Source organism: Vombatus ursinus, unplaced genomic scaffold (assembly GCF_900497805.2).
Source record: "Vombatus ursinus unplaced genomic scaffold, bare-nosed wombat genome assembly UNPS02014802.1, whole genome shotgun sequence".
Lineage (NCBI taxonomy): Eukaryota > Metazoa > Chordata > Mammalia > Diprotodontia > Vombatidae > Vombatus > Vombatus ursinus.
Window position 1 is genome coordinate 22,831,442 of NW_020954580.1, and position 20,594 is coordinate 22,852,035.

The window sequence follows — 20,594 nt, forward strand, 5'->3', positions numbered from 1 at the left end:
GACCACAGGGCTTCCCCAAAGTTTTCTAGGAAATGTTTAATAAGTGCTTATTGAAGATAATAGGGCTACTTGACACTTTGTTTACAGTTATTGTACCTAATGTGGGCAGTTCACACTTTATTTCAAAGACAAGAAACAATTTTCAAGTCATTAAGGACATTTTAAAAGATCTTGAGGATACCTCATAGAACTGCTAAGAGTTTCTAAAAAGCATATACTTGATTAACAGTTTTAAGTTCCTGTGTGTTAGGATACCAGCAGAAATTATAAGAGTTCTAAGGATGTAGCTAAGGGTACTAATTAAACAACTATGAATGAACAGAATAGGAATAAAACTAACAGCTCCCACTCCTTGGCAGGTGAGGGATACACAAGTATGGAACACTGCATATAACATCAGATATGCTCATTAGTTTTCATTATTCTTCCTTTTCCTTTTTAAAAAAATTCTGTTATTCTGGAGAACAATTTGGAACTATGCCCAAAGGGCTATAAAAATGTCCACACCCTTTGACCCAGTAATAGCACTTTTAGGGCTGTATCCCAAAGAGATCATACAAATGGGAAAAGGACCCACATGTATAAAAACATAGCAGCTCTTTTTGTGGTGACAAAGAATCGGAAATTGAAGGGATGCCCATCAATTGGGAAATGGCTAAACAAGATGTGGTATATGAATATAATGGAATACTATTGTGCTATAAGAAATGATGACCAAGCAGACTTCAGAAAAATCTGGAAAGACTTACATGAACTGATGCTGAGGGAAGTGAGCAGAACCAGGAGAATATCATACACATTCAGGAGAACACTGTGCACAGTAACAGCAACACTGTGCAATGACCAACTTCAATAGAGATGTAGTATGTATATATATGCTGCTCTTTTCAGCAATACAATCACCTAAGACAATTCCAAAAGACTCATGATGGAAAATGCTATCCACATCCAGAGAAATAACTATGGAGTCAATGCAGATTGAAGCACACTATTTTCACTTTTTTTTGTTGTTTTTTCTTTCTTGTGGTTTTTCCCTTTTGTTCTGATTCTTATATCACAACATAACTAATGTGGAGATATCTTTAACATGATTGTACAAGTATAACTTATATCAGATTGCTTGCCTCTTATGGAGGGGAAAAGAGGAGGGGAGGGAGGTAAAAGGAAAAAAATTTGAAACTCAAAATCTTAGAAAAATGAATGTTGAAAACTAAAAAATAAATAAATTTTTTAAAAAAGCTAAAAGTACTTATTAAAAGCTAACAGAATTATTTTTGTATGTATATTGTACTGCATAGTGCTAAATTGAACTAGATGACTTAAGACTCAATCAAGCTTTGAGACTTCATCTTCTGTGTATTCATTAGGAATTGTATTTGAACTTCTGTCTGTTCTTAAGGCCTAAAGCACCAAATTTCTAGAAAATGAGTAGAGTTTCTGCAAGGAAGACTTCAGACCCAAAATGTCAGCAAAAGGCACAGAGGTGAAAAGGGTATAAACCACAGGAAAATAAGTTTTTCAAAGTGAACAAATGGTTTCATTTTTTGGTATGGATGTATATTAATTTGTAATCATCAGGAGATGCTGCTTCTAACAGTTCACTAACCAAGTCACTGATGAGGACCAAGCATGGATAATACCATTATTAGGCCAAAGATTGTGCATTCCACCCAACACCAAAGTTCACTTAGGAAAAGGCTAAGCTCTCTATGGTTCTCAGGGAGTGAGTGACTTATATCTTCCCTAGCTCTGCTCCTTCCTGGGAAGGAGGGCTCATCCTGTTAATATAGAGATGTAGTATGTATAGATTTATCAAATTAATCCCTAAGCTCATGCACATCTGACTAGAAAAATCTGCCCTCTCTTAGTGCTACATTTCAGTTTTAATGGACCCTAATCACCTTAGCTTGGCACAACTGAGTCAATAACACAAGTTGAGTTTAACTGTATATAGTCTTAGCAATTATTTTTTAAAAGGAAGGCTTTTATGGAAAAGGGAAGAGGTCATTGGGAAATGATAGAAGAGAACATTAATAAAACCTTTTTTTAAAGTGTACATGGTCTCTCTTCATGAATACAATGCAAAAGAAGTAAGCAAAATACATAAAACAAATACCCCATGGCAATCCATTCTATCAAAGAATAAACATGAAGGGGAGGGGGGGGTATCTCAGAGCACCAGGCATTAGATTTTTAAAATCATACACACACACACACACACACACAACGTTGTGGCCACGGTGGACTGTCTACTTTTGCTTGCTGCTAGCCCCACTAAAGCAGACTCACTGCAATATCATCACTAATCTATCATCAAGGTTAATTCAAATCTGTTATCCTCTTCTCTGCAGTTCAAGGATAAACTAGGGAGTCCAATGGGAATAAAAGCTTATTGATAACTCTTCAGTACCTTAGATTATTAACAGTTCATACACACTTATGAGGTGAGAAGTAAGCAAGATTACTTGTGTAGGCTCCTGAAGGGCAGCTGGGAGTTTGGGGAAATGGGAGAGGTGGGAGCAGGCTAAGATTAGGTTCAATCAGAACCCAGGCTGGACGCACTGTGCCTGACCATGGTAAAGTAACGTAATCTCTCAGTGATCATTCTAGGGTATATAGAAGTCTAAGGCTATCTGGAACAAACATTGTTGGCTTTGGAATCAGAGGATAGATTCAAATCCCAGCACTGTCACTACCTGTCTGACCTTGGGCACATCATTTAATCTTTTGGGGCCTCAGTTTCCTAATCTGTAAAATGAAGATATTAGATTAGATGATTTGTAATATCCATTGAACTTAATCTGTTCTCTTGAATTATGTAACAATTGCATATTGACATTTAACCATGACCCTAGTGGTAGTTGTGGTTAAAATTTGCTGATTTTTTATTCAGTTCTACAACTCACTGGATTTCTATGACTCTTCTCATGTTAAATTCTAATTTGCAACCAAAACATTTGAAGATAGTTTCTGATTAAAATCACTAAAAACTTAAATGGGAGGAAAACCTCAAGAAATACAAATATCATAAGATTGTTCAATCTGATTAAATATTTGCCACCCACAGTCTGAAAAATTTATCAGGAGTCTATGGTACCAAAGGCAAATTAAATGTAGCCTTTTCTTTTGTTTCTTTTTACAACATGAATATAATCTCTGAGATTTTTCATCCATATGTTACTACTCCATTCCCCCAGAACTAACGAGCTCCCCTCCTCCTAAACTTGTCCCATCCTACAAATAAGACCATTTCAACTTTCCAGATTTATCAGTGCATCAAGTGATGCAAAAAAATATAATTTTATACTGAAATTAATATTTTCATCCTATGATCTCTATTTTCTTTGCCTTATGGGTGATTACGGTCCATTGAAACTGAAATGCAGCACCAAGAGAGGGCAGGGTTTCCCAGTCAGAGGTGCATGAGCCTAGAGATTATTTTGATAAATCTATATATATTACATCTCTATATTAACAAGATGAGCCCTCTTTCCCAGGAAGGAGCAGAAGATATAAGTCACTTACTCCCCGAGAACCACAGAGAGCTTGGCCTTTTCCTAAATGCACCATCAATTCATGCAGCTTGATCCTTCCAGGAATTCTTAAATTTCAGTCCTTTTAGTGTTAATAAAGTACTTTCTCCAAAACCAAGATTATCTTCAAGCAACAGTGGCTATTTAGGAGAAAGACATAAATTGCTCTTCTTCCACTGGCACCTCACAAAAACTATAATTTCCACCAATTATTAATAATATGAAAGCTGATTAGCAGTTAGTCTTTTATGTACTTTTTAAACCCATGGACCAACATCTGTAAAGATCTTATAACTTTTTTTTTCAAAACTAGATAAGGAACAAATAAACAAACAAAATAAAACTGTCCTTACAATAAGTGCTAACAGTTTGGTGAAGCAGCTTGATAATCAAAATGACAAGAAAATTATAGGGACTTAAATTTCTATCACAACTCACTTAACCTCTGGGGCTCCATTTGATCCTCTGTAAAGAGAGATGTTGTTAGACTTAATAGCTAAGTCCCTTTCAGCTTTACCACTCTATGATGAGGAGCACAGAGTTTAAGTCACTGTAAACACAAATATAGTATGACCCCTAAAAAGTCAGCTCATTCCTTCCTTTAAATAAATTTGCATTTTTTTTTACTATTTCATCTATGTTGAAATAGTACTACTCTTAAATGGCTTATACATTTTTAAACTATAACTACTGGATCTCTATAATTTAGTTCTCATAGTAAATGTACCCTAAAGACTACGAGACTCTCCTTCCATTTGAGTTGTAGTTGAAACCTTCAATAAGTATTGTCTCTCCCCATTATAATGGAAGCTCCAGAGTTCAAATCTGGCCTTAGACACTTGACACTTACTAGCTGAGTGACTCTGGGCAAGTCACTTAACTTCATGTTCTCATTAAAAAGAAAAAAACAAAAAGAAAAACAAAAAGAAAAAAATAAAGAATGAAAGCTCCCATAAAGCAGAGACCATCTTACTTTTGCATTTGTATTATCGGCACGTAGCACAGTGGTTCTATACATAATCACTTAATAAAATCTTAATTCTTTCATTTATCAGTAATCAAAGGCAACTAGGAGGCTCAGCAGACAGAGCACTGAGCCTGGAGATAGGAAGACCTGAATTCAAACCAAGCCTCAGACACTTACCAGCTGTGACTCTGGCTGAGCAAGTCACTTATCCTTGTCTGCCTCAGTTATCTTAATTGTAAAATGGAGATCATAATAGCACCTACCTCTCAAGGTTGTTGAGAAAATAAAATAACACTTGTAAGGTACTTATAGACCAAAGCCTGGCACATTAATATTAATTGTTACATTAATAACTAATGCCTGGCTCTTAATAAACACTTTTTCCCTCCCTATCCAAATATTCAATAAGATGTCTCTGTTTAAAACTCAAAAATAACTTAAAACAAAGTAATGTGTAAAGGAAGAATAATAATATTAACTCAAGGGAGTTCAATTTGGTCAAATGTTTAAATCAAATTTAACCATTTCATACAACCAATTAAAAATTTAAATGTGTTAGAGATGGAGAGTGAAGTTGAATATAATTCCAATAATTTCTTTGTTTAAGCCCCTCATTTTTTTCCTCAATTACATGTAAAAAAATTTAACATTCCCCTTTTAAAATTCTGAGTTCCAGATTCTCTCCTTCCCTCATCTTCCCCCTCCTTGAAAAGACAAGCAATTTGATACAGGTTATACATGTGAAGTCATGTAAAACCTATTTTCATATTAGACACACTGCAAAAGAAAACAGACCCCCCCCCAAAAAATAAAGAAAAATAAAGAACGTAAAAAAAAAGTATGCTTCGATCTGCATTCACATTCCATCTGTTCTTATTCTGGAGGTGCATAGCATTTTTCATCATACATCCCTTGGAAGTGTCTTAGATCACTGTATTGATCAGAATAGCTAAGTAATTCACAGTTGATCATTGTTACAATATTGCTGTCATTGAGTACAATGTTCTGATTCTGCTCACTTTGCTTTGCATCAAGTCATAAGTATTCCCAGGTTTTTCTGAAACCATACCCCTTAAAATTTCCTACAGCACAATAGTATTCCATCACAATCATACATCACAATTTGTTAAGTCATTCCCCAACTCAATAGGCATCCCCTCAATTTACAATTCTTTGCTATCACAAAAAGAGCTACTAAAATTATTTTTGCACATATTGGTCGTTTTCCTTTATCTTTGATCTCTAAGGGATACAGACCTAGTGATGGAAGGGTATGAAATTTGGGCATGGTTCCTAATTGCTCTACAGAATGGTTGGATGCCTGGAAATCCAACAAAGAATTAGTGTCCCTATTTTTCTGCATCCCCTCCAACATTTGTTATTCTCTTTTTCCATCACATTAGCCAATCTGAAGGGGTGAGGTGGTACCTCAAAGTATTTTAATTTGCATTTCAATCACAAATGAATAGTAATTTAGAGCATTTTATATGACTATAGATAGCTCTGATTTCTTTTGAAAATGCTCATATTCTTTGACCATTTGTCAGTTGAGGAATGACTCATATTCTTATAAATTTGACTCCATTCTTTATATATTTGAGAAATTGGGCCTTTATCACAAAAACATGCTATACAAAATGTTTTTCCAGTTTCTGCTTTCCTCCTCATCTTGACTGCACTGGTTCCATTTGTGCAAAACCTTTTTAATTTAATGTAATCAAAATTATCCATTTTTCTTTTAGTCTACACCTGTGATATTATCAGAATATGGAAAACTTCCCAATTTGGAAATTTCTCCCATAAATCCTACTGGCAAATATATAAAGTCTTAGAGAACTGCTGAAAGCTTGAGAAGTTCAATGACTTGCCCAAAATCACACGGCCAGTATAAAGGAGCTTAAATCCATGTCTTTCTGACTGAGATCAGCTCGCTATCCATCAATTGTGCTGGAAGAATATAAAAAAAAATATGAAGAACAGATTAAAAATGCCCATGCTTCTTTTAAAGAGATTTCTTCTCATTTTTATAATTCTATTTACATCTACTATACTTCTCAATTTCATTCAACAAATATTTACTGAGTGTGTTTATCACATATATAGAATGATATTTAGGTTCCAAGGAAGAAACAAAGTTGTCTAAGATAAGGTCATAAGAAACTAAAATTTAGTTGAGGTGACAAGATATTCACACCATGAAAAGTTAAATAATGTTAAGACAACAAGTTAGGGCTAAGTGACAGTCATTAAAGGCTTCTAAAATTCAAAGAAATGATAAATTAATGTGAGCAGAAATGATCAGGAAATGTTTAGAGAAAAGGGTTGGACTTGAGCAGGTCTTTAAAGGATAGGTAGGATTTTGATGGAGAAGGGGACACATGTCAAAAGAAACACTGAACAAAAGCAAAAAATTCAATATAAGCAAAGTATGTTTAGAGGACTAGTCTGGCTGGAACTGAAGGCTTTAGTGGAAGGATGCTGGGAAATAATATTAAACAAATACATTGAGATCAGATCAAAGACCTTCATGGCTAAAGCATATCGACCTTCCTGTATATAAGATGATGTATTTTTATCATGGGAAAATGAACAGAAGTAGTGTTTTCAGAAGAAAAGTACAAACAGCAGCATGTAGGGTAGCCTAAATTAAAGAGGTACTAGAGACAGAAAAAATGTGTTGCATAAAGGAAAAATAAACTTGTAAATTATAGTGCAAGAGTCTTGAAAAACATGAGATTCACAAGTTCTAGTTATTTCAATCTCCACTAAGCAGTTTTAGTTAAAACCAAGAATGCAACCACATACCTTAAGCTATACTGATGAGCAAACAGCTTTTATATAACAGATAAAGTCATTCAGATGAAAAATTCAACTCTGGATATCTTAAAAGTCCATGATTCTTTAGCCTGCTCCAAAAGCTACCACACATTCAAACATTTACAAAAGATTTGATATCAAGCAATTCCAGTTCAACTGTCAAAATGAAAACTTATTAACACTGCACAAAATCATATCCTTTTAAACTATGAGAAAAACAGAAGCTAGCTAAATCACATCCAATGCATCAGTACAAGAGAATCCTATCTTTTATAACTGTCACATATAGGTATGGTGATTCTGAACTACATAAACCACACAACTGAAGACAGATTATCATGCTTACCCACACTTATAGAAGGAATATTGGTAGATTGTTACACTACTCAATTCAATAAACATTTTTTAAGCACCTACTATGCACCAGGCACTGTGGTAAGCACTGAGGGTACACATAAAAAGACAGTCCCTACCCTCAAGGAGCTTACAATCTAATACAGGAAGACAACACACAAAAGAAAGCTGGAAGGAGTTAAGAGAAGGACACCAAGGAGTACCTAGCACATCTATTCAATGATGTTCAAACCAGGCAGTGCTGAAGAAGTTAACTAGAGACTAAGCATAAAGTCCAGATCCCTGCCCTTTATGAAAGAAGGCTAGAAGAATCTGGGGGAAATTAGGAAGGTACTGAGTATTCAAGGCTGAGTTAAACAGCATGATGATGAGATTTCAGGTGACTGGCTTATCCTCGGAAGGACAACTGATTTCCCAAGCAGAACTAAAGACGGAAAGTGGAAAATGAGCTGCAGAGTACTGAAAAGAGAGTTGGGAAGTCAAGATTTTAGAAATTCTGGAGGTGAAATTCATTCATAATATCTAACATTAACAGCCACTGAAGCACAGTACTCAGATGACTTCTTAAGAAGAATTAGTGTAACTAAACAAGGAGGAAAAGCATACCCATAGCATGACAATGTAGAGAGGTGGCTTCAGAGTAGGGAAGACTTGGGTTCAAGTTCCAATTATGGCACATACTGGCTGAGTGACCCCAGGCAGGACACTTAAGCTCTCAGACCCCCCAGGAACATTCTACAACTATAAACTGTAAAGCAATTATGGATCTACACCAGGAGTTTCTTAACTATAAGTTCCCTACACCAATGAAATCACAGTTTCAGTCAAAAAACAAAAACAAAAAAAACCTCTTTAGCAAAAGTTCTTAACTGGGAGGTCCTCGAATTTTATGTGTGTGTATAAACATATACATGCACAAATAAAACTACAATTAGTTTCCTTTGTGATTTTACGTGTTTTATTTTGTGTTTTTAAAAACATTATTCTGAGAAGGGATTCGTAGGCTTCACCAGACTGCCAAAGGAGTCTAGGGTATAATAAAGGTTAAAAACCCCTGCTCTGTAGCATCAAATGTACTCCTTACATCTATGCTGAATGTTTTGGCCAGATACTAAAGTCTCCCAAATGAGATTCATAATCACTCAAAAGAGTCTGCACTATATATACAAGAAAAAAACAAGCAAATGAATAATGTTTATTGTCCACACTGTGACTGTACAGCTGAATGCATATATTGGGGAGATATTGTGGATCACCAATGAACTGGGTCCAGAACTGAACAGGGGAAGAGGAAGCTGAATTGCCTTTGGAAAATTTCACAATGCTTTTAATGATCCCAAGCTTTTCCCTGAAAGAAAGGCTAATCTTTATAGCATAAAGATTCTTCAGTGATGTTGTATGGCTCCAACTCATGGAATACTACAGTCTCCAAATAATTAAAGTTGAAAATCACCCAGAGGACAAGAGAGACATATGGTAGTAATGACTAAATTGTAACATATTACCAACAAAGAATTGTGCAAGAGGAAAGATGATCATAAACATGTATGATTCGTGAAAAAGTTGGGTCAATTACATAGTAAGAAGATGGACAAACTCTGAAGATGGAGAGTCTCTGAATCAATACAGCATAAGGAGATTTCAAGTAAGGACAGCAGAATATTGGGTAGACCTGGACAAGGATATAACAAGATAAAATGTGAATGGGTAGTTATCTGTATTAATGGTGTACCTATAGCAATGAATCCTCGATCTACTGAAGTAAAGTAGTTAAGAGACATGGAGAGATAAAGAGGAGAAATTTATTATAAGGAACACTTCAGGGGACAGCAGACTTGTTTGTGAGATCTTGGATAAGAGTCTTACAGGAACAGAACAAGAAAGAAGAGGACAGCAAGAACTTTGACTTTCTATAAGGCAGACAGAAAAAAATTATCTTCAATGGCATATGATACAGAATTAGAAGATCAGAATGGTGGCAAATCCTGGAGCACTGAACTAGTGGACAGCAGGAAAAGCAGAGAAAAGTCAAATCCAGAGTTCAGAGTTTAGCCCCAAAAGCTCCCCACTGAGGTACCATTTCACTCTGGATGGAAAAGAGGAAAATGTAAAATGAATGTAAATATAACTCTTAGAACATATGGAACAATAGTCATAAGACTCCCACTTTTACATGACCCTCCCTCTCCAATTTTTTGAGGACTTACAGATTCATTTGTTTAGGAAGAATCTTTACACTAAATCCCCTAAAAAAGGACCTTCCTCCATATTTTTCACCTCTACAGAAATATTCAGATCCAAACATATTAAAAATTATTTTATAACAAGAAAATATCTGAGTAATACTTATTATGCTTTATTTTTAATAAATCTAGAAGTATCCTAGTACATAAGTGAAAAAGGAAAGGAGGACCACCAACATGTTTTACTTCCATTGTTCAGAAACAGATATAGTAAAAGATCTGGAGCCAATTTGCTCATTTCTCTTTCTGGAAAAATCCACATTTGTAATTTTGGTCTCACCCTGTTCTGTGAAAGTGAGATTTGACATGCCATCCACAGAAAAATAATAATTTTCTTTACCTAGTATAGGATCAATCTAAACACTATCTACATATGCCTTTGAATCCTGATGTCGAGATATTTGTTAGCAAATACAAACTTCCCAGAGAAATCTGCTAAAGACATGATACAAAAAGCAAAATATTTCAGTAAAAAAAAAGGAGTTTTGGGGGCAGCTAGGTAGCACAATGGACAGAGCACCAGCCCTGGAATCAGAAAGACCTGAGTTCAAATGTGGTCTCAGACCAGACACGACACTTATTAGCTGTCTGACCCTGGGCAACTCACTTAACCCCAATTGCCTCACAAAAAAAATGGAGCTTCAAGAAAGAGAACTCAATTTTTTCTGAATATTTAATATTTGACACTAAATAACAGGCATTATTCTTTGTTAACAACCTTTCAAATTCAGTTTCAACTCATCGGCAAGTATTTTTAATATGAAGGGTAATAAACCAACATCATCTGAATTTCTTCTTCCTCCTTCATGAAGCTGTTCATATCTCTCTCACAATACAGATTACAGAATGCTGAGTTGTAAGAAACCATAGAAATAACTTAAGTCAACTCCTTCATTTTCCAGATGAGGAAATAAAAGTCAGTCTGATCTGTTTAATAATATAAGTCAGTTTTAATTACAACTCCTCATCCTCACATTTCAGAGGAATACAGCATGATAGTGTTTATTTGATTTTTGAAGTTAAAATAAGGCCTTTTAGGTAACCTTGCTTTGTGAAAAACTAAAATCTTAAAATTACCAACATCAATTGCTTCTTTAAACTGAGAAATAACATTTTGTAATGCGTTCTAACTGTAGGCTTTTCTTCCCTTAAAATTGTCAAAATCTGATTGCTCTGAGATTTGTTGGAATCTTCTCTCCACTTTTTTTTTTTTTTTTTTTTTAGAACAAGGTCTCCCAATCATGCATAGGCTGGAAATACAGTGGCCACTCATAGGCCCAATCCTACTACTGATCAACAGAGAAGCTTTGACCTCCATTTTTCTGACACACTCTGGGCAGTTCATCATACTGGAGTTGGACTTAGTACTGACCCCCCAATCAGCTCTAGCCCTACAGTAGCTTAGAATTCCCCAAACTCAAAGGATCTGCCTTTGATACCCCAGTAGAAATTACAGGGGTATGCCACCATGCCTAACTAAGAAATGCTTTTACACAGGTAATCAAATGGTTCTGTAATCTCATCTATTTAGAATTTTCCTCCAACAGTCCACATCCCAATCTATCCATGCCTGCTACCTTGTGTGGCTCATGTCCAGGTACTCTCATAAATGTTTTACCATGAAACAGAGAAAAAAGTATGGGTCATAAGTTTAATCAGATCAATAAACATTTATTAAGCACCTACTAGTTGCCAGGCACTGTGCTAACTGCTGGAGATACAAAGGGATAAAAGATAGTCCCTGCCCTCAGAGAACTTAACACCCTAATGAGGAAGACAATATGCCAACAAATTTATATAAAGCAAGCTGTATACAAGATGAATAGGAAATAATTAAGAGAGGGAAGGCATTGGAATTGAAAAGAGTTAGCAAAGGCTTCCTATAGAAGGTAAGATTTTAGTAGGGACTTAAAGTAAGCCAGGGAAGTCAGCAGTCAGAATGGAGAAGCGAAAATGTTCCAGGCATGGGGGACAGCCAGAGAGAATGCCCAGAGCCAAGAGATGGAGTGTCTGGTTTGGGGAACAGCAAAGAGGTTAATGTTACTGGATTGAAGAGTAGATGATAGAGAGTGAAGTGTAAGCAGTCTGGAAAAGTAGAAAGGAGATAGCTTATGAAGGGCTTTGGATGCCAAACAGAACATTTTGAATTTGCTCCTGGATGCAGTAATGCCATAATAATAATGATAATAATAATGCCACTGGAGTTTACTGAGTAGAGGGTGACATGGTCAGACCTGCACTTTAGGAAAATCACTTTGATGGCTGAATAGAGGATGGACTGGAATGCTGGAATGGGGAGAGAATTGAGGCAGGCAGACCCCTCAGCAGGCTACCACAATAATCAGGCATGAGGTGATCAGAGTCACCACCAGAGTGGTGGCAATGTCATAGGAGGAAAGGGGACATATTTCAGAGCTGTTGCAAAGATGAAATCAACAGGACTTGGCAACAGATGGGATATGGAGAAGGAGGAATGAGAGACAGTGAGGAATCCAGGATGACTCCTAGCTTGTGAGACTGAGGGAATGAGAGGATGGTGTTGCCCTGTACACTAATAGGAAAGGGGAGGAGGGTTTAGGGGAAAAGATAATGAGTTTTGTTTTGGACATACTGAGTTTAAGATGTCCGCTGGACATCCAGTTGGAGGTGTCTGAATGGCAGCTAGATATGAGAGACTGGAGGTCAGCTGACAGACTGGGTAGGAAAGGTAGATTTGAGAATCATTAGTATAGAGATGGTAATAAAATCCATGAAAGCTAATGAGATCACCAAATGAAGTAGTTTACAGAGAGAAGAGAAAAGCTAGGAGAAAACCCTGAGGGACACCTATGGTCAGAGTGCATGATCTGGAAGAGGATTCAGCAAAAAAAAAAAAAAAAAAACCCCAAGAGTAATAAGATAGGTAGTAGTGAGTGGTATCCCAAAAAAACAGTATTGAGGAAAGAGCAATCAGTGCTGTCAAAGGCTGCTGAGAGATTAAGAAAAATGAGGAAAGGCCAGTGGATTTGGCAGCTAAGAAATCTTTAGCAACTTTGGGGAGAGGATTTTCTGTGGAAGGTCAACAGTCAGATTGTAAAGGGTGAAGAGAATAAGAGAAGAGAAAGGGGGTACCTAGTACAGATGGCCTTTTCAAGGAATTAAACTATAAAGTTACTAGTTAGGAAGGTGTCATAGAAGAGATATAAGGCAATAATTAATGGGGATGAAAGGATCAAGTGAGGGTTTTTTTCAGGATAGGGGCAACAGGGAGCCAGCAGACAGAGAGACTGAAAGAATGGGAATGACAAAGGTAACCTGTTGGAGGAGATGGGATAGAATGGGATCACTTGAACAAGTAGAGGACTTGTTAACCTTGGTAAGGAGTAAGTCCTCTTCATTGTATGATACAGGGGTGAAGGACAGTCGGCAAGGCATTTGAAATGAGGAAGAGGAGAGAAGGTCAAAGTGAATGGTTTCATTTGTTTTTCTGTAAAATATAAGGGAAAGATCCCAGATAAAAGATTAGGGGAAGGCAAAGTGAGGGAGCCAAGGGAGGTTTGAGGACAGATGGATGAAAAGGTGTGGAAGAGTTACTGTGGAGAGTGGGATAGTAAGTTGATAAGGGAAATATAGTAGAACTGCCTAGTAGCAGGAAAGGCCTAGTTGAGGTTACAGTACAGTACAAATTTTGTCAAAAGGACAAAACCTAATAATTGCCCTTTCTCTTCTCATTTTTTTAAAGTAGAATGTAAAATTTTTAAAGTAGGATATTTAAAATACTGATCTCATTTGTTCTACATATTTTCTATATAATTTGCAAATATCTTACTTGTGAATTTTTGACATAAACCTGAAAAACTGTCCAATCAAAAAATGAATAGCCACTTATTACACCTGATCGATCACTAAGTTTCTGTTTATTATTTTCATTGCTGAAATTCACTTTTCCACAAAACAAAATGACTACTCTGAATTGGTCCTCTTTACTGGTTCATCTTCCTCCTTCCTACCCCCTTGATTATGGGTACACCTCAAGGCTTATACTTCCATCCCATTCTATCTCTATATGTTCTACTTTGGTAATCTTATCCTTGGCTTGACTGATTGCTTCAATTATCAATTATTTGCAGATTATAATAGCTAATAATAGTTAATATCTATATAGCCCTTATTATGTGATAGGCACTGTGCTAAGCACTTTACAATTATTATCTCATTTGATCCTTACAACAACCTTGGGAGGTAGACATTATTATTATTCCCATTTTCAGATAACGAAACTGAAGCACAGGTTAAGGGACTTGTCCACGGTCACACAGGGGGTAAGCCTCTGAGACAGGATTTGAACTCAGGTCTTCTGAGCTCCAGACCCAGAACTCTACCCACAGAGCCTCCTAGCTGCCCAAAACCTATATACCTATTCAGCCCCAATCTCTCCTCTGATCCAATTGTTCATCCTGTTGCACCTTAAATTCATTACATCAAATACTCAACTCACTATTTCCCCTTTACAACACTTTCTATCTTATTAGCTTACAAAGCTCTTCTCAGATTTCCTATTACTGTTGATGGCATGCTAATCTCCTAGTGACAAAAGCTTGAAACCTCTTACTTGAAATTGTCTGCTTGTCTTATGTCCTATCATATAACCTGACAAGTCCCGTCAATTCTACCTCTAATATCTTCCATCTACTCCCTCCTCTATACTTACCCGGCCATCACCTTAGTTCACAAGCTCATATGACACCTTCCTAATTAATATTCCTGACTGGAGTCTCTATTCCCCTCCAATATAGTAACTAAAATAATCTTCATGATTCACTGTCACCATGCCACCTCTACCTCAAAAACCTTCATTGGCTCCCAATTACCTACCTGTAGGACAGACTACAAACTCCTTATCCTGTCATTTAAAGCCTTATAATTGTAGAATTGTAGACTCCAATTGGAGTCCAACATACCTTTCTTTACTTCACATTACTATCTCATTCCCCTTCAGGTTCCAAAGAATTTGAATTCCAGAGAAAAGAGAGCATTAACTGGTCTGTGATCCTGACTTGCATTCTCCTGCTTCTGTATGTCCATGGAGACCAATCTCCATACCTAGAACAATCTCGCTTGATCTACTGAAATTCTTCTCCTTCAATTCCAGTTGTTTTTTTTTCTTAAGGCAATTGGGGCTAAGTGACTTGCCCAGGGTCACACAGCTAGTTACTGTCAAGTGTTTGGTCTAAGGCCAGATTTGAACTCAGATCCTCCTGACTTCAAGGCCGGTGGTCTACCCACTGCGCCACCTACCTGCCCCTCAATTCCAGTTTTGATGCCACCTTTTCCTGATTGCTCCAAAACTGACCTCTCCTTCCTCAAATATTCTTATAGTATATTGTTCAGATCTTTCTTTGGCCTTTTCTTTCTTTCTCTTTTTTTTAAAAAAGGCAATTGGGGTTAAGCGACTTGCCTAGGTTCACACAGCTAACAAATGTCAAGTGTTTGGTCGGAAGCCGCATTTGAACTCAGGTCCTCCTGACTTTAGGGCCTGTGCTCTATCCACTGCACCACCTAGCTGCCCCTTTCTTTGGCCTTTTCAACAGTCCATCTTGTATCATACTTATTGTGCACAGGTCATATCTTCCCTCTAGTAAACTACCCTTAAATCTCTATCAGGCAAGGATTTTAATGGTTTTTAATCTTTGGAAAACAGCTGTGATGTGCATATAGCAAGAGCTTAATAACAAATGAACTTAAGGATTTAGATGGCAATTCATCACCAATCCCCACCTGCCAAATCTTTGGTCACTAGGGAAACTAAGCAAAGAATACGGAAGGACCAGTACAAAACCATACTCTTTAGTTGAAATCAAAGCACATGTTCTGTTTTCTAAGGCTATCATGCATAGCCTTATCTGAGATCCTCATTTTATAACCAGAAGGACAAAATTTTTAGCTACTGAGCTCTGGTGACTGTATAAGATTTTTTAAACTGTCATATTTATTTCATAAAACAAAATCTGATCTAGTTGTAAAAGACTCCAAATCTTTACTGTTAAGTATTTACAGTCTTTTGTTTGTTTGAATTTTGATTACGTATCTAGCAATTATTTCTGGAGTACCAGTGTCAGGATAATAATTTAATGTTTTGTAGCTACATTTATCTTTTTTCAATGTCTTTAGCTAGACAAAGTACAAAATTTACTGTACAGCTCTTTCACTGGCAGGGGAATGAAGAGAGAAGGAAGATTTCTTGGAGCATCAATAACTCATTTAACTTCTAACTTTATTATTCCATAAAAGTTTACCTTTCACTAACAACTGTAATTGATAAAAAAATAAAACTTTTTATTCTAGTAACCTTCAATAAAGAGAAGTGTAGTTTGCAGGTATGACCTAAAAGGAAAAAAAAGTCATTCACTTCTTTCCTCTTCCCAACCTTTATTTTCACTTTATAATAAACTCTTGACCACAAGGACATCTTTTCCTTTTTTGCCAATCCCAAAACCCATCCATCTACTCAGTGGACCCTCATAAAACGTTGATGATTTACATATTTTCTATAGTATATTACCAACTCCTCCAAAGTGGGTACCAGTCTATCTGAGGATATCCCTCTAATCCACCAAATCTCTTCATTCCACTATCGGATGAAATTTCTTCTGTCCCACAACTTTCCTATTGGGAAAAAAAAGCAACTGCACAGTAATTCCAATTCTGACAAGAACTTCTTTTCTGTCAACTGTCTCTGATCGTGAGAAAAATCTTTTGGTTTAAATTTAATTCAGTCTTGAGTAGAAATGCTCCCTACAAAACACTGTGAAAAGTCATTACATATGCTAATAGACTAATTAAACCTCACATTTACAATCCTTTCATATCCTTACAATCACATACGATCATCCAAATATTTGTGAACCTAAAAAATTTTACCTTGAACTTCTCTGTATTAGTTTTATATTGCACCTGAACGTTAAGGACAAATGTGAACAAAGGGAATGGAAAAAACAATGAGGAAACATTTTCACACATTTTCCACTACCACCTTTATCCCTAGAGAAAAGAAAGAAAAATGGAAGACCTGTAATTGAAAATTAACAAACTATATGGCAAGTGAAGGGTACTCAGCTCAGGAATTCTATATTTAACGAATTTTTCCAAATAAACCATTCCTTAACGGGAAAAGAGGCTTTTTAAAAGGTATCTGTGCTTTTATATAAACCTATGCTTTATCACAGGAGCGGATTCACTGTCTCCCACTGTCCAATCAGACCCCCAGTTGAAAAACTGAAAGAAATGAAGCCAGGAGTTCTTTCCTTTCATAATAATTTGTGTCAAGTTATGTACAGTGTTCCTTCCCAAAGGTAAAAAAAATCATGTAACTGAAGAGAGAATTCTTTATAGTGCAGCTTCCCTTTTTTCCTTTTGAGAAAAAAAAATTACAACTTTCATCAAGAAACAAGTGTTTTCCCACCGTTTCCTTGCTAGCTCCCCCCCGCCAAAAAAAAGACCTTCTGAAAATCCACGAGCCCAGTGAACGGGGTTCGGCACGGCGCTGAGCAGCAACATCCATCTCCCCAGCGCGAAACTATCGAAAGCGCAGGGAGAGGGGAGGAGGGGATGGGGCACCAAAAGCAAAAAATAAACATAGGAATTATAAATAAATCATCCACCAAATAAAGAGACTGGGGGTGGGGGTGATCGAGAATGTTTAAAATGCCGCTCAGCCTCCCCCACGATCCCAAACGCGGTGACAAGCCTCAAGTGCGGGGGCTGGGAGTGGGGGAGGAGAAATGAGGAGGAAGGGACATGACACACGCACCGGGTGGGGGATCCACTCGTGGTTTGCTAAGTGTTTCCAAGCTTCAGCCTTCTAACCCCCTCCCCAATCACCAGGACCGTCCCACCGTGCCACCCCTACCCAGGGGAAGCGCCAAGAGGCAAAGCCCGACAGCCACCATCACAGCCCCCGCCAACCCGCCCCCGCCCCAAAGCAAGCAGCCAGGGACGGGGGGCGGGGGGCGGCAGGGGAAGGAAAGGGCGGGGGAGGGGGAGAAAGGAGGAGGAGAAGAGGGAAAGACGGGGGAGAAGGAAGAGAGCAGAAAGAGGGGGAAGAAGAGGGGGAGGAGATGAAGGAGGAGGGGGAAGGAGGAGATGGAGAAGGAGGTGGAAGAGGAGGAAGGGAAGCGGAGGGGGAGGGGCAGGGATCCGGGAGGCCCCCGAGCTCGCTCCCGTCAGGCGGCTTCAGTCCCCGGGAGCACTGCGGCTGCCCGCCCGGTGCGGCCGAGGCTCCCCGGCCCCTGGCCCGCCCGCCCCCCGCAGCCCCGCGAGCCCCTCCCCCAGCCCGCCGCGGCCCGGGGGACGCCGGGCACCTGGATGTAGTTGTTCTCGCAGTAGTCGGCCACTCGCTCCAGGTTAGTGTAACTATCGAACAGGGCCCGGCGGCCCCCCGGGATTTCCTCCTCCAGCAGCATCTGCAGCTCCGCCATCTTCACATCCTCCTCCTCCTCACACTGAACGGCGGCGGCGGCGGCGGCACCAGGGAAACCCAAGACAGGAGAGGAGGAGCGGCGGCGGCGGCAACTCGCGAAGAACCAGAAACACCCACTGCTGCGCGCGAGGTGGGGAGGGGGGCGCGAGCGAGCGAGCGAGGGAGGGAGGGAGGGGGAGGGGCCGGTCACGGGGGCGCGCGCGGAGGCACGCGCTCCAGCACCCTGCGCTCCCGGCTCCCGACCCTAGGGCCTGAAAGCCCGATTCCCAGCCCCCGCCCCCTTTCCTCCACTTCCGGCGTCTCCTAGCAACGGGAGGAGGCGGGAGCCCGCGATGCGCACGGGTCTTTGGGTCGCTCGATTAACCCTTGGTGGGTGCAGGAGGTGGAGGGAAGGGAGTGCTTCTTTCCCTGTCCCTCCCCCCTCCTCCTCCCCCTCCTCGTTTTGTGCTCTCCGGGGGTCGTTCTCTCCAACAAGCCACGGGGTAGTCTCTGAGCATCTTCTCTCTCCTCACAGCGCCATCCCAAACAGCCTAAGAAAGCAGCCCCCAGCTTCCCACCCCCTTCCCCATACCTTCTCATGGAAATCTCAGAATCCACTTCCCATTTGTGGTTTCAGCACTTCGTAAGTCGAAGAACTGGAAGAACCCATCCCATCCATTTTATCGAAGGGAAGACTGAGGCCCACGCAATGAAAGTGACTTGACCAAATCAGGCATGGGTCAGAGGCAGGATTCAAATCCCCAAAATCCTCAGGGTCCAAATTCGATGACATTTCCATACAGACTTTCCATGAAAATCTCTTTCGCTTTGGTATCATGTAGAGTCAAAGTTAAAGAGGCTAAACCCCCATATCATGGGGAAAAGGGGGAAATTCCTAAACATGCCCTTTAGCTTTAACGACCTCAGGACAGCCTGATGAAAGGGAAAAGCCTTAGACTGGGGAGATCTGGGTTCCTGTCCCAGCTCTGACACACTCCTAATCACAATAACTAACATTTGTATATAGTGCTTACAGTGTACCAGGAACCTTGCTAAGTGCTTTACAATTATTGTCTCATTTGATCCTCACAACAACCCTGGGAGGAAGGTGCTATTGTTATCCCTATTTTATTGATGAGGAAACTGAGGCCAACAGTGCTTAAGTGACTTGCCCAGGGTCATAGAGCAAATGTCTGAGGCTGGATTTAACTCGGGTCTATTCTGGCCAGGTAGCTGCCCCTTGTAGATTGCCTTAGCCAGGTAATTTTACCTCTCCGCCTCAGTTTCTTTATCCACAGAAGAGTTGAAGGAGATTGACTCTAAGTTCCCTTCTAGCTCTAACAGTGTCCATGAGATTCTCTAATTCTCTAAGCATTTCCCTTGTAGATCCTTGTTTTTCCTTCTTTTCATTGCTTATAATCACTTCCATATCTCTGGCACTCCAGTTTTTGTTCCCTACATACACACTAAAATAAACTTATCCCAATTGTTGCGTGCTGTCCAAGTTCCTAACTATTAGTGCTATATGTATTCTCCTGAAGTTCTTCCTCCTCCTGGAAATTGTCTGTTGGTTCCATTACTTTTCTGCCTCTCTCCTGGTCTTTTCTTCATGGATTCAGCATTAAAAACTTTCAAAAACAGCTTTGCTAGTTCTGAACTTCCTTCCTCAAAGGGCTGCTAGTGTGATAAAATTAGATTCTTTATGAAAGCACTCTGAAAGTCAAGGAGTGCTATAAAAATGCAAGGCAGACTGTCATCATTGTCAAGAGAGTGGTCATAGAGTTCCACCTGATTCTCATACTCCATGAATTACAATTTGAATTGATTTTAAAAGGGTATATTCCCCACCCCCACCCCCAAAACATATTATTTGTCATGACATATCTGTTCCATTTTCTTTCCTTCTTTACATCTGAAACCTCCCCAAATCCCCGACACTTTGCCCTGGCATTATTAAAGTCTGTATCTTTTTGGTACCATGTAGAATCAAAGCTGAAGAGACTAAACCCCTAACATATGCAAGTTTACCAATTTAGATTAAGTATCCTTTCTTCCTCTTTGTATTGGTACAACTCTTGCTTTTAATCTGCTGACCAAGATTTTATAGTGGTTCCCCAATCATAACTTCCTTTTCTCTAGCTGACTGTTTAAAATCCATATGGGATTCTGAGGGAACTATTATAGCTTCTCAAAATGCCATCATCTTTAATACCTTTCCACCGTAAAGTTTCTCCTGAAACAAG

The 20,594-nt window shown here is 38.9% G+C and overlaps 1 protein-coding gene across 5 annotated transcripts in view; it reads right to left on the reverse strand.

The window, feature by feature from the left end:
- The window catches only part of ABI2 (abl interactor 2), a 127,220-nt gene extending 108,733 nt beyond the window's left edge, over positions 1-18,487 (reverse strand). For 4 of the 5 annotated variants that reach the window (XM_027873606.1, XM_027873604.1, XM_027873605.1 and 1 more), the window contains exon 1: positions 18,254-18,487. In XM_027873606.1, coding sequence (XP_027729407.1) covers positions 18,254-18,370 — 117 coding nt within the window. In that variant the 5' untranslated portion in view covers positions 18,371-18,487. The remainder of the gene's footprint in view (positions 1-18,253) is intronic. The other variant, XM_027873607.1, reaches the window with a different exon arrangement.
- Positions 18,488-20,594: the final 2,107 nt, after the last annotated feature.